At 38.6% G+C, this 14745-nt stretch overlaps 1 protein-coding gene across 3 annotated transcripts; it reads left to right on the top strand.

Moving 5' to 3' along the window:
- The first annotated feature begins 74 nt into the window (after positions 1 to 74).
- On the top strand, positions 75 to 14431 carry rabggta (Rab geranylgeranyltransferase subunit alpha). Of its 3 annotated transcripts, none has more exons than XM_037771254.1 (18): positions 75 to 211; positions 2856 to 2892; positions 3043 to 3153; positions 4614 to 4738; positions 4852 to 5039; positions 5184 to 5441; positions 5601 to 5684; positions 5791 to 5873; positions 6406 to 6501; positions 8414 to 8519; positions 8615 to 8666; positions 9497 to 9585; positions 9706 to 9794; positions 9866 to 9982; positions 10086 to 10199; positions 10350 to 10437; positions 13043 to 13917; positions 14035 to 14431. In XM_037771254.1, exons 2-17 carry the CDS (start codon positions 2890 to 2892, stop codon positions 13189 to 13191), a joined length of 1752 nt encoding a protein of 583 aa, XP_037627182.1. In that variant the 5' UTR covers positions 75 to 211; positions 2856 to 2889; the 3' UTR covers positions 13192 to 13917; positions 14035 to 14431. The 3 variants fall into 3 exon arrangements, with proteins under 3 accessions (XP_037627182.1, XP_037627184.1, XP_037627183.1); XM_037771255.1 differs by having other exon boundaries at positions 127 to 193; positions 2853 to 2892; XM_037771256.1 differs by lacking the exon at positions 14035 to 14431 and having other exon boundaries at positions 10086 to 10437; positions 13043 to 13103.
- The last annotated feature ends 314 nt before the right edge of the window (positions 14432 to 14745 follow it).

The following is a 14745-nucleotide window of genomic DNA, read 5'->3' as shown; positions in this document are numbered from 1 at the left end:
TACTGTTGATTTAATATGTTTGTGCTGCTGTTTGCTGTTTCCTCCACTAGAGGTCACCAGAGACCCACAAACCACCGCGCTCTCTCTCTCCGTGACGTCAGTGTCGTGAGACGGAAGTGCAGACTTGTAGTCGTTAGAGATCCTGGTGGTGACTAATGACAAATCAAGCTGCTCTCTGAAAACACACAGCCAGCCAGGTGAACACCGACAGGTGAGTGTTTTACTGGATTAACTATGTGACCTTCAGTGCTTATCTGTAGTTAAATGTATATATATTATATATATATATGACTGTTGTTGTGTTATTCAGCTCAGTGTTGTTTACTGGAGCTAATGAGCAGCTAGCAGCAGACTCAGGGCTGCTAATGCTCACTGTGTTCACCTTAATGAGGCTTAAATATACACATATATATCATATTGATACATAATAATATCAGTACTAACATCAGTAACCTTAATGAGGGTTAAATATACACACATATATCATATTAATACATAATAATATCAGTACTAACATCAGTAACCTTAATGAGGCTTAAATATACACATATATATCATATTAATACATAATAATATCAGTACTAACATCAGTAACCTTAATGAGGGTTAAATATATACACATATATCATATTAATACATAATAATATCAGTACTAACATCAGTAACCTTAATGAGGGTTAAATATACACACACATATATCATATTAATACATAATAATATCAGTACTAACATCAGTAACCTTAATGAGGGTTAAATATATACATATATATCATATTAATACATAATAATATCAGTACTAACATCAGTAACCTGAATGAGGGTTAAATATATACATATATATCATATTAATATATAATAATATCAGTACTAACATCAGTAACCTTAATGAGGGTTAAATATATACACATATATATCATATTAATACATAATAATATCAATACTAACATCAGTAACCTTTATGAGGGTTAAATATATACATATATATCATATTGATACATAATAATATCAGTACTAATATCAGTAACCTTTATGAGGGTTAAATATATACATATATATCATATTAATACATAATAATATCAGTACTAACATCAGTAACCTTAATGAGGGTTAAATATATACACATATATATCATATTAATACATAATAATATCAATACTAACATCAGTAACCTTTATGAGGGTTAAATATATACATATATATCATATTGATACATAATAATATCTGTACTAATATCAGTAACCTTAATGAGGGTTAAATATACACATATATATCATATTAATATAGAATAATAGCAGTACTAATATCAGTAACCTTTACTGAGGGTTAAATATATATACATACAGATGATCAGCTTATAATATTAATATATAATAATATCAGTACTAATATCAGAAGACTCAGGGCTGCTAATGTTCAGTGTTTTTACCTTTACTGAGGCTTAAATATATACATACCTGTGATCAGCCTATAATATTAACTTACTCAGGTCTAACCCTGAATATAACTCCTCATTTCCACCATAAACAGGTCCTCAGGGCTGTTTATGTTCAGTGTTTTAACCTTTACTGAGGGTTAAATATATACATACAGATGACCAGCTTATAATGTTAATATATAATAATATCAGTACTAATATCAGCATACTCAGGGCTGATTATGTTCACTGTTTTCACCTTTACTGAGGCTTAAATATACACATACAGATGACCAGTTTATAATATTAATATATAATAATATCACTCCTCATTTCCACCATAAACAGATCCTCAGGGCTGCTTATGTTCAGTGTTTTAACCTTTACTGAGGGTTTTATATATATATGTATATACAATATATACATATATATATATATATATATATATACACAGATGATCAGCTTATAATATTAATATATTATAATATCAGTACTAATACCACTACTCCCTCAGATATCCTGGTGTACAAATATGAAACACCAAAATACATGTTATCAAGAGCTCGTTATCCTTAGAACATTTTCTTGTTTATTAACCTTATATTATTCCATGATTTATCCCTATTTGATTTATGGTAATATCGTTTGGGCAGATACATACCCCTCCAATCTTCATAAACTTTATTTGTTGCAAAAACGATTTGTAAGATTGGCAACTTTGTCAAACTCTAAGGAGGCCTCTCTTCCACTGTTCAGGAAACTGAACATTCTTTCAGTTTATGACATAAATATTTATCAGATATGTGTGATTATATATAAATATATGTTCTTGCCTTCTTCTCTACCATCATCGTTTAGCAACTTCTTTAAATCTAATTCTCAAGACAGGTTAATCATCTTCACCTGCCTTTTTACAAAACAAAACATGTCCAGTACTCCCTCAGATATCGTGGTGTACAAATATGGAACACAGAAATACATGTTATCAAGAGCTCGTTATCCTTAGAACATTTTAAAAGGAAATTATCATCACATTTAATTCATGATGTCTAATTATCTTTTGATATGTTTAGATATATTTCTTTTCTTCTGTACTGTTTTTTTGTATGTATTTCATTGTTTTTATTGGATTGTTTTCCACTGTTTGGTTAGGTTTTTCTGCACATTTTGTGTACTTCTTGTTGTTGTTTAACTTTTGTTGTATTTTTAAAATGATGTTAGTCTAGATCTTTCTTCCTTTTTGTTATTGTTTTTTTTCTCCTGGGGTTGGGGGGAGGTCCTTTGTATAAGCCTGTGGCTTCTTGACCTCTCCTCACACATTTTTTTTTTTTTTTTTCATTGACTGGATTTTGTGCAGTTTTATATATGTGCAAAAAAAAAATAATATTAACTTACTCAGGCCTAACACTGAATATAACTCCTCATTTTCCACCATAAACAGATCCTCTGGGAAGTCTCCTGTTCAAACAGAAAAGATGGTAAGAGATTTATCATTTACTACATGAAATGTAGGCACTGCTTTGATCCAGTGTTCATATTGTGCATGAGAGTGATCAGTTATTTATAATAACCTTTAACCAGCAGAGTGAACTCTACTTACTCCCTCTTCTTGGTGTTGTTTTTGACAGCATGGCCGAGTGAAGGTTAAATCTACAGCCCAGCAGGAGGAGGAGAAGAGGAAGGAGAGGGAGAAGAAACTGAAGATATACGTGGCTGCACGAGATGCCTGTTTCTCTAAGGTCCTCTACAAAGACACATGTACACCCCCTGTATTGTCTATCACAGTAGTTCTCAACCAGGGGTCCTTGATGGAGTTCCAGGGTGTCCCCAGAAAAATGACAGATTTATTTTCACTATTTAATTCATAAAAATGAGCCCAATGTGAGTAATAGCGTCATAATAGTGACTATTCTGATCATAGGTTTCACTTCCTCCACCATGGTTATCTCCGCAACTGTTACTGACAACTATCAACTTCTGGTCTTAATCATATGTAACAACCAAAATCTTTTCAGATGGAGGTTCCTGAAGCGAAATCTTATCAAATGGCAGTCTGTGACCTAATGTGCATAAATTCCTTGAAATGAAAAAGGTTGAGAACCACTTGTCTATCACATAATGATAGAAAATTGTCTTAAGTTAAGGGGCACACTAACAACATAAAAACATACAATGATGAAAGACATAAAATTACATTAAAACACAAACAATTCCATAAATAAATACAAGCAGGTGTGCAAAGCTGCCTTAAAAAGTAGTGACAGTCTACAGACAGGCAGTCAGACATTTAACCTTGTTTAAAGTGGATATTGCAGCGGGAATTTTTTTTTTCAGTAAGCTGAAAGGAGTGATGAAGGGTCCTTAGTGTCTTTTTTCTGCATGACTGTAAAGGTCTGAAAATAGAATATGTATTTAGTCAAATCCACACACCGTCCTGCTGCTGTAAATACTCACTAGACCACCAAAGGTGCATTCATCTAGAGCTGAAAATAGTCCCCAACAAATGCACAAATTCTCCTCCTGTTTTAGTAACTTTGGATAAAAGCTACAGTGCCCAGCTGTTTAATCTTATATGCAAATTACTGAGCCTTTATTCAAATTTAAAATATATACCTTCGACCGTTTTTTTAAGCGTTGTGTCTTCAGTAGATCCAAATGGTCTCGGGGCTGAGAGCCACAGACAGGAAAGGGAAGTCGAAAAAGTATTTAGAGACGGACTAAAGAATAAAGAATAACTGCAGCCTTATCTGTTATATGGCAGTCTACATGTGACACTTAAAGTACAATATTAAAGAGGAGCTATTGTGCTCATTTTCAGGTACATTTTACATGCTTTAGTGCTCAAAAAACACTTTATTTTTTTTCTCATACCGGCTGTGCTGCAGCACTTCTTTTCACTCTCCGTCTGAAACGCTCTGTTGAAGAGAAGGCAGGACTTCAAGCAAGGTGTTTCAGGCAGCTCAGCAGCAGTGTTTCTGTGTGACTTTGGGCTCTGTGACTAAAACACTAAAGGAAAGGGAAAAAGCACAAATGCATAATAGGTCCTCTTTAAAAGCAAATGTCATGCTTAGTGCTTATTGAATAGATTCACTGACTGAGCTGTGCTTGTTTATCAGTTTCAGTTTTGTTTTGTTCTTGTCATCATTTCTTATATGTCCTTTCCCTGTTTTTTGCTTCCTCGCTTCCTCCTGTCTGACAGAGGAAGGAGGGTGTTTGGGACGATGAGGCTCTCCAGATTACCCAGCAGCTCCTCTCATCCAATCCTGACTTCGGCACCCTCTGGAACTACAGAAGAGAGATCTTGATGCACCTGGAGACTGTGAAGTTAGAGCATTACCAGTTATCTCGTCACCTGTAGAGAATAATTATTGAATGGTAAATCATCAGAGATATGACGGGAGAATGATGCTTTTTTCGTTTCTCGATGTCCGCTCTAGGGACGAGGATGAAGTGCAAAAGATTTACGAGGCTGAGCTGTCGTTTCTGGAGTCGTGCCTGAAAGTGAACCCAAAGTCCTACGGCAGCTGGCACCACCGAGGCTGGGTCTCCACCCGCTTGCCTCGACCGGACTGGGCCAGAGAGCTGAGCCTGTGTGATCGCTGCTTGAACCTGGACGACCGCAACTGTGAGTAGAAAAAGGAAACTTCAGGAAAAAAAGGAGGATGTTGAAAGTTCAGAATTGTAGATTTTTTTGTAATCTATCTAGACGTGTTATGTCACTGCTCTATTTCCATCCATGTCTCCCACCATATCCTCCCATCTGGACCAGTCCATTGCTGGGATTACCGCCGGATGGTTGTGAAGATGTCCGGCGTGCCCGTGGATCAGGAGTTGGCGTTCACTGATCGTCTCATTGGCTCCAACTTCTCCAACTACTCCAGCTGGCACTACCGCAGCACCCTGCTGCCGCTGCTCCACCCAGAGTCTCCTGAGCCCCCGTCACCGTGCCACAAGCCCCCCCAGTCCTCCCCTCCGCCTTCTCCACAAATCCACTCCCATCGCGTCTGTGAGGCGCAGCTCCTCAAAGGTAAACTTAACAATAACTCAGCAAATGAATGTAGTCAGCAGTACCCCCTAACAGCAGGCAGGGGGCAGTCTGAGGCTGTAAATAGTGGTGCTGTAAGGGTGATGTCTGCTGTGTAATTCAACACATTTGGCATTCAACTATACTCATCTTTCTTTCCAGAATATGAGCTTGTACAGAATGCTTTCTTCACCGACCCCAACGATCAGAGTGCTTGGTTCTACTATCGCTGGTTGCTAGGCAGAGGTACGTCCATCTCTGACTGTGTCTATATGTACAAATATGAATGAAAGTAAACAGCAGTTTTTCTGTGCATGCAAATGTAACGATGTTCTCTGTTGTTTTTTAACAGCGGAGCGTGAAGAGATGATAAGCTGTGTGTACGTCAGTCGGGATGAGGAGCGAGTGGCCGTCGCCTTCTCTCGGCCCGTTAACGTGAGTAGCTTCACTTACTTTCTCATTCTTACATTTGTTTTTGATCAATAATAGTTTTTATTGAGAGAATTTAAAAAAGCATTCTGTTTTTACGTCATAGACCTTTCTCATCATTACTCTTTCATATATTTTTTCAAATAATGTACAGTATGTAAGCACAAACTGCAAAAAAAGAAAAAAACATACTAAGCAAAGAAAAATATACAAACAAAAAATGGAGTAAACAATCACGCAATGGGAACAGATAACACAAAAAATATCATATTTGTTGATTTTCTTTCAATGACCATGGTAGGGTAATTATTAAGTTCATTATTTACACCCTAAACTAAATATAAAATAGCCAGGTTGATCATAATTGTTTCAGCTCTAATCCACAGTTTAATCCAGACTGACTTCAGTTGTGCCAACTGTGTGAAGAGTTTTGAAAAAGTGAACTGTAAGAAACTGTGATGTTGTGTCCATGTGGTCTCCAGCGTTTACTGAGCGACCTCTCTTCTTCTTCTTCTTTTTCTTTCCTCCGCTCCGTTAGGCGCAGTCAGTCGGCCTGCTGCTGGTCCTGGATGGTCAGCCTCAGAGAGTGGAGTGGAGGAGCGTCCACCCGCGCTTCAAACACAGCCCTGTCTGGGTATCCTTTTCCTCTGGCTAGTCCTGCCTCAGACATTATTATTATTATTATTATTGACTGTCACTGTGTGCTGCTGATTGAACAATCTGTTCTCGTCATTCTTCACATACCTCATGATGATAATGATGGTATGTGCATGACAAAGGGGGAAGTGTTTCATCACAAAACTTTGATCAGTTTACTGGAAAGGAATGTTGTTGTTACTTTTACCACAGACATGCTTTTAAAAAGGTATTCTAACTTGTCAGGGCACAATGACACGGAGGAGACCAAGTTTAGTCAGCTGACGTAGATGCATGTTAGGAGGACGTGGATTCTCAACAGCTGCAGGAGAGCTGCTCTCTGTATCTGTCCTCACAGACTAAGCGTCCTGCGGAGGGGAGCTCGCAAAAAATGGTGTTTTCATTCCAAAAAGTCACTTGATTTCACTATTTGAAAATCATGGCTGCTTCTATCTTTAAAAACAAAACATATTGTAATGATAATTTTTATAATTAACATGGAAGAGTAGGTGTTAATATTTTGAGAAGACAATCCCATTCAGTAACCTTTTCCAGAGCTTTCAACCATTTCACACACTGTGTCCGCAAACTATGCACTACATACTCAATATGTGTACTATCGCTCAATGTATTTCTGTGTGAATAAACGGTAGTATGGATCTTTTCGGACGCACTGACAAAGAACATATTTTGCCAAGAAGGGAAAGTCAATTGTTCGTTCCAATACAACATCAGCGCCCAGCAGCAGAGCTACGCTTCCGCCATTTTGGACTGAAAGCGACTACCGGACGCCAGTAAAACATCTGCCTAAAAAGTGGCGTACAAAAGTCAAACAAAGTTGTTATTATTATTGTATTGTCATATTCTATCGAAATGGCCTGTGTTGAACAATAACATTTTATAAATATAATAAGCGTTTTCAGTCCAAAATGGCGGCAGCAGATGCTGTCAAAATAACACAGGAGTTTCGTCTCTTTGTTTCTATACTCTTCGAGCAGTAATTTACGTCGTCACTTCCTGAGAGCCTTCTTTCCGGTTGGAGACGCATAACCGTGGTAACCCATACCAACCTCATGTGACCATGTGACCAAACGATGATTTGTTATTAGAATCATAAAGTCTGAACTAATTTAAAATGTAAATTACGCCTAGCAAAGTGAAACCTTATATTTACACTTAAGTTGACGTCACAGAGCTGTCCGCCATTGTCTGTTATGAGCATTGTTGTCACTACTGCATTGCATTGTGGGATATTTATCCCCGCATAGTGTCCAGCGTTTGCATACTGTAATATTTCACCAGAAATAGTATGCAATTCATGTGCTATTGGTTTCATACTGAGGTTTCGGACATACTAAAAAAATCTCTAAAACGGTCTTCATCAGTGGAGGCCGTTTGCTCAGTTGTCATGGCAACGGATCTGTTGACATGCAAGTCAAGTAGTTGTTATGATTTCATCCATATTCATTAATGTTAATATTATATTTTATTAGAGCAGATGCAGCTGTGGCCAGACACTTTTCATTTGTGGTCACTCACTCAGGGACTGTACATACTGTATATTTAGCATAATCTGTTTATTTAGTCTTTTAAATTTGTATCTTTATTCAGTTTTCTCCCAAACTAGATTAAAAATGCTTAATGCTCACTCAGTGATAGAATGTTTTACTGGTCTGTGCACATTCAATTTAATATATTAAAGCTATTCCATCAAGGATGTTATATTTGAGTCCTACTGCCCTGCTCTACCAGTCTCTTGTATTTACTATGCACACTCACGCTGAGGGCCTCAGTGGGTTTCATTGGGGTTTCTTTTTTAAAGGTGGCTGATTGGAAGTTGGAATCAAACTCTTCCTTTTCACTTGTAGAATAAATAATCTCCTTTTTTTTTAACCTTAACACCGGCTCAGATCTGTGACTTTCCTCCTGGAACGATCAGCGACATCTCAAATGAACACAACCTGACGGTGCACTGGACTGAGAAACCCACTCGCAGAGACTGTGCTCTGTACACAGGTGATACATATCATACATCTTTACATGTTCATACTCTACAGATGTGTGTTTTCTCAAGCTTCATCGTTACACTGTGAACTTTTAACTTTTAACAGGTCGAGCGGAGAGTTGGTGTCGGGACTCTGCTACGGATCAGGAACTTTTCAGGTATTGTCTTTGCACAGTTTTTATGCTTTTCTTATTTGGTGTTACTTTTTATTAAATAGACAGGCGCCTCTAATAATATATATATATATATATATATATATATATATATTATATTAGAGGCGCATGTATATACTAGTATTTTCCTTCCATAATCTTCTTTATGTACCTTTTTGTACCTTTTATAAATATATATGTAGCCTTGACATATTATCGGTGTATATGCTTAAAATATATTGTATTTTCATATTACTATTTGATTGAGTAGTTGAAACAGGTGCAGTATGTTACGTGTGCTTGTATATGCATTACGCACTGAGCTGTAATTTACGTCGCCACTTCCTTAGAGCCTCTTTCTCGGTTGGAGACGCGTAACCATGGTAACCTGTGCCAACCTCATGTGACCAAAACGACGGTTTGTGAGAATCGAAGTCTGAATTAATTTAAAATATATATTACGCCTAGCAAAGTGAAATCTTTTACTTAAACTTAAATTGACGTTACAGAGCTGTCCGTCAACTTCTGTTATTAACGTCGTCGTCACTACCGCATTGCATTGTGGGATATTTATGCTGCTATAGTGTCCAGCGTTGCATACTGTAATATTTCACTGGAAATAGTATGCAATTCACAAACTACTGGTTTCATACTGAGGTTTCGGATGCAACCTTTATTTATCAAAAGTCTGAGGAAGAACCTGGTGTTCGAAAGGTTACTCAGCATTAAAGTCCTTCTAACGGGAGCTGCCTGATGTGCGGATCGATCTGTTTGTCAGCTAATTGTGTCGTTCTTTGAAGCAGTATGAAGAACTGAGTGTGTAACTTTGTCTGTAGGAGTGAACTGTCAGTAGAGAAGACCTCGGTGTTACAGTCGGAGCTGCAGTCGTGCAACCAGCTACAAGAACTGGAGCCACTCAACAAGTGTAAGCGCTTTTAAAGGCATCACATCCACATGCTTCCTCGTTCATTACAGAACCAAAACTTCACATAAATACTGCAGTTTGCTGCTGCTGATCGTGATGTTATTGTTCTCTCCCTGGCAGGGTGCTTACTGACCATCATCCTCCTGATGAGGGCGCTAGACCCTCTGGGATATGAAAAGGAGACTCTTGCTCATTTCCAAACACTGAAGGTGAGTACCAAACACATACAGTCTGTGACACTGACTAGGAAACACATCACTGACTCTTATTCTTCCCTCAGGAGGTGGACTCCATGCGCTCTGCTTATTACAGCGACCTGTGCAGCAAGTTTATGATTGAAAACACCATCCTGAAAATGGAGTACGCTGAAGTTCGCGTCTTCAGTATTTCTGACAAGGTTCAGAATTAAATAACAATAAATTACATTTGCTTATAATGAAATTATTTCTATCTGCCTGCCACACGGGGAAGTTGTGATTACTGCTTTCTCTTTCTAACAGAACCTGACCACTTTATGCCACCTGGACCAGCTGTTATTGGTCACCCACATCAATCTGTCGACCAATCAGCTGCAGCGGCTGCCCCCTCAGTTCGCCATGTTGCAGTGCCTGGAGGTGATACAAATCCAATTATATGTCCCACACGGGGCAGCGTCTCTGTTCTTCTTTTGTGTGTCCCATAATTGGCAGATGACAGTAGGAAAGATAAATATTGATTACTTCTTTTTCTGCAACATGTTTGATTAACATTTTTCACACTTGCAGGTCTTGGAGGCTGATAACAACTCCATAGAAAATCTGGAAGGAGTCTATCACCTTCCCAAACTGGAGGAACTCCTCTTGAAGAATAACAGTATCCTTAAATTATTCTTTGATGCAGTGTATTATATATTTATAGGACTTCTAGCTGTAGTTAATTTGCAGACCTTGTCCCTGTTTAGGCTTTAAACAAATAAGAACACATAATACAGCCGTTTAATACAGAAACTAACAATAAAACAGACAAACAACCGCTACAGACAGTAATTGAAACTACAATCAAAACAATGACTGAGATCTATGATTGAAAACAGCAAAAAAGAAACTAAAATGTGTCTTCAATATGAACTCACGTATCTCAGTGTTCACAGATTTGCTTAAGATTTGTGTAAGCCACTGGTTCCCAACCTGGGGGTCCCGGCCCCCACTAGGGGTCGCCAAAGCCTGACGGGGTCGTGAGGCCTTCTTGATTTTAAAGGGGAAACACAAATTGAACTTTTCTTGCGACAAAGTCAATGCAAAGGCGAATAGCCTCGAATTCACGCCAGACGACGCGAATGACAAGTATATATTTCAATAGTTCAACTCAACGAGAACTTTGCGCGATGCTGTGTCACGAAAGCCTATCAGCGTTGAGATTCTCCTCCTGTCGTCACTGACGTCCTGACGTTGTTGAATCAGAGATGGAGGACAAACTTATTCTATCTGTCTGTGGTCACCCAGAGCTGCGATAGTTCATCTGTGTATAAATGTATGTGTATACACACTGTCCACAGCAGGACATTGCTTTGCTCCCGTGCTGCTACTCCTGTGGCGTGCCGACCGCCATCTACTGTAGGTAATACACTGACTATGGAGAAGGACCTCATACAACCCCAGTTCAAAAACACCCAGACTATCCCTTTAAGGAAAAAGGTTGTGAACCACTGGTTTAAACCATAGTTTTGCTTTAGTATTAAAAGCTTTGTAATGTTTTTATTCATAATGGCAGGGTATTCTAAATGGTCTTTAACTGGAAAAGAGGGCTGACCGAATGTTGCAGTCTCCATTAGCTGCTCCCCTCCTACTGGCTCCTTTACTGTTATATTTTACAAGCATTTGTCTGACTAGTTCTGGGGGCTTCGAGGCCATTCACACACTTGAAAAATCTACTACATAAAGGAGCGATGAATCATTCATATTCATTGGTTTGTTTTCTGGAGAACGTCCCATTCTGGATCTGTGTTAATAATCCTTTAGCAGCGTCAGCAACCTCCCCGCTAAAGAGCCCGAGCAGCTGACGGCGTGCGATGTTAAAAGACGCACAAGGACGGTGTTTACAGAAAATTGCAGAGTCTTCAGCTTCAATGCCGTGAATAATTTGTTTTCTACCTGAAACTTTGAGTAAATACAATCAGAGCTGCAATTTCACAGAGCAAACAGCATCATTAAGAAGGGAAGAGACACCCAGCTGCTGTCTTCTCCTTCACGCTTCGCTTCCTCTGATACACCGGAGACGAGTTAATGTGGTCGTCTGCAGGTTGTGACACTGAGGCCACAAGTCAAGTTGTGTTTCTGTAATGAAATTGAATTACAGCTTCAGTGTTGACCTCCTCATGCAGATTCAGTCCTGCAGGTTTTATATTTAGAAGAATTAATTAACATCTCAGTGTCATATTTGACACGTGGATCTCACGTTACGCCCTTTCTCCTCCTATCCATCGCTGCTTCCCCTGACCAAAAAGTAGAATACTTCAAGATTATGTATACTTAAATAAAGCTCAAGTATATTTCCCCCAAGTATACTTTATGTAGTAAGTATACGAATATCAATGTACTAGTAAGTGTACTACTTCAATACTTCTTGGAACTAAATTGGCCCACTTTTTAGTTTATAAAAATATACTTTTAGTATAGTATTTATACTTTATATATTTTTAGTATAGTATTCAGTATACCTTGAGTACACTACTAGTTTACATGTAAGTTTTATTTTGCACTGCAGCTATACGATAGATATACTGATAGTTTACTAGTTTAATACTTGTAGCCCATTTTGTAGTTTATGAAAGTACACTTTAAAGTATACTCAGTAAACTAAGGGTTTAATAGTTTTTATACTGCAAGTATACTTGTATATACTTGTAGCCCACTTTATACTTTATGAGAGTACACTTTAAAGTATACTATCAGGAAACTACTAGTTTAATAGTTTTCATCGTGCTAGTATACTTGGCTAAATTATAGCCCACTTTTTAGATTTTGAAAATATACTTTCTATCTTATAACTTATAGTACTTAGCCAATGATTTATGTATTACATAAAGAGACTTTTGCTATTTGACTTGATGTTTTGTGATGATAAAAATAAATAAATAAATAAAATTAGTTTTTCTGGCATGCCTCCGTGGTGAACAGAGAATCCAAAAACGTAGAAACTTTTTTGATGAATTGAAGTAAATTCATATCAAAACATACATTTACAACATGTACAACTACAAGCCAAAAGATTAAGGACAAGTATAAGCCAAGTATAGTTAGACTTTTCTGTGTACTTGTCAGTATAAGCCAAGTATACTTGTTAAATATATCTCTGATAAGTACATAAACTGAAAGTATACCCTCTTAAATATACTAATAGCACACTTGACTAAACTTCTTTTAGGTCAGGGACTCTCTGCAGAACTCATGACGGCTTTTTCTTTAACTCAAATGCACAGAAATCTCCACATTGGCAGATCTTCAGCCGCTGGCCTCCTGCCCCAATCTGAAGCGCCTTGATCTCCGTGGCAACCCCGTCACTCAGACCGCCAACGTGGAGTCTTTGCTGTCCGAGCTGCTGCCCTCAGTCACGGACCTCCTGCTCTGATCGCCGCCGTCGTCGCCGCCGTTTCGATTGTCCCTCACATTCTCTGGCGTGTTTGTTTGTGAAAGAGCAAGTGGGTGTTTTTCTTCTCCAGCGTCTTGTGACTCTGTTTGTTTGGGAGACTGTCAATCACACCGATCCCCGCGGGGCTGAGAGCCTGATGCCTCGGAGCACATGTCAGGAACCTCTTAACACCTTCAGCGAAACGTCTACATTTGTGTGAGTGAGTGAGTGAGTGCGTGCGTAATAACCAATGTTGCATTTCTTTGTGTGTGTGCGTATGGATGTCCTTAATACAACACACCCAAATGCATGCGGGAACCCTGATAATGGAGTAAATTCAACCCGGTCTCACAGGAAGGCGAATAGATAGCACGACATCACAACGACATTCGGCGTGTCATGAGAACGCATTTTAGGCTTTTCGCTTTTTGTCATTTGTATGCCACGCAACAAAACTACGGTAATGTCCACAGTTAGGTTTAGGCAATGCCGGATACAGTATTATAATGGTAGTGTCTAAAAGGGAACCAGCAAACTGTGAAATCTGATCTGAGATTTGCAAAATCTCACGCGAGACTCACTGCCCGACGACCTATCCTAACCGTTCAAGGTCAATGCCTAACCTTATTACACGGCTTTGTTGAATACTTGATTCTGATTAGTCGATCACGGCGTTCTACAGTCTGTTATTTCTTTATAACAGACCGTTGCTATGTATAACAGACCGTTTTTATGTATAACAGTACGTTGCTATGTATAACAGACCGTTGCTATGTATAACAGACCGTTGCTATGTATAACAGACCGTTTCTATGTATAACAGTGTGTTGCTATGTGTAACAGACCGTTGCTATGGGCGCAGTTCTAATGTCGGACTCTGGCGGACCGTTTTTGTGCCAAATTATTGATTTCTTAAGTAAGTAGCCGTGGGATAAGCGGGATGCAAGTCCACATCACCCTGTCGGGGTTTATTTCACAACAATGACCGGCTAGCTGTACATTATCCCTTACTTAACTATTCAAGGTTAATGCCTAACCTTAACAATCTTCTGAGAGTTTGCTGGTTCCCTTCTAGACACAACCATATTAAACATGCTCAGTATTTATGATGGGATGTCCTGTTGTGTGTGGGATCCCCGAGGACAGCTGATGACGCAGTCACGAGGGAAACAACGATAGCCAATAGAGAACCAAGCTGACTGAAGAAGGAAGGACGACTAATGCGTCATGGCAACCGCGGCTAATGCATGAGCTAATGCTAAACACGAAGCATAAAGTAGTAGTGAGATGGAGCTCAGAAATGGAGGACCAACTTGTTGATTTGTGGCAACAACACGTGTGTTTATTGAACGTGTCTCCATGACTTCATCCATCCATCCTTCGTGAATTTTCAGTACAAAGTAAAAACTAACATCACGAATTCTTCTTGCCGTCGTCCGCCATGTTTATTTACTCTGGACTCTTGTTGTTCATGAATGAATCTGTTAGTTTTCAACATCTGGTAAGATTTGAAAAATCTTTTAGTGTGAGCCAGCCTTTAGGCAACAGAACCGC

Source organism: Sebastes umbrosus, chromosome 5 (assembly GCF_015220745.1).
Source record: "Sebastes umbrosus isolate fSebUmb1 chromosome 5, fSebUmb1.pri, whole genome shotgun sequence".
Taxonomy (NCBI): Eukaryota; Metazoa; Chordata; class Actinopteri; order Perciformes; family Sebastidae; genus Sebastes; species Sebastes umbrosus.
This window is presented reverse-complemented; position numbering and strand designations above follow the sequence as displayed.

Bases quoted from the DNA above. Each gene is read 5' to 3' on its own strand.
- rabggta (XM_037771254.1), top strand. The intron at 6,502-8,413 runs GTATCCTTTTCC...ACACCGGCTCAG, and splicing joins TCAAACACAGCCCTGTCTGG to ATCTGTGACTTTCCTCCTGG. The intron at 9,586-9,705 runs GTAAGCGCTTTT...TCTCCCTGGCAG, and splicing joins ACTGGAGCCACTCAACAAGT to GGTGCTTACTGACCATCATC.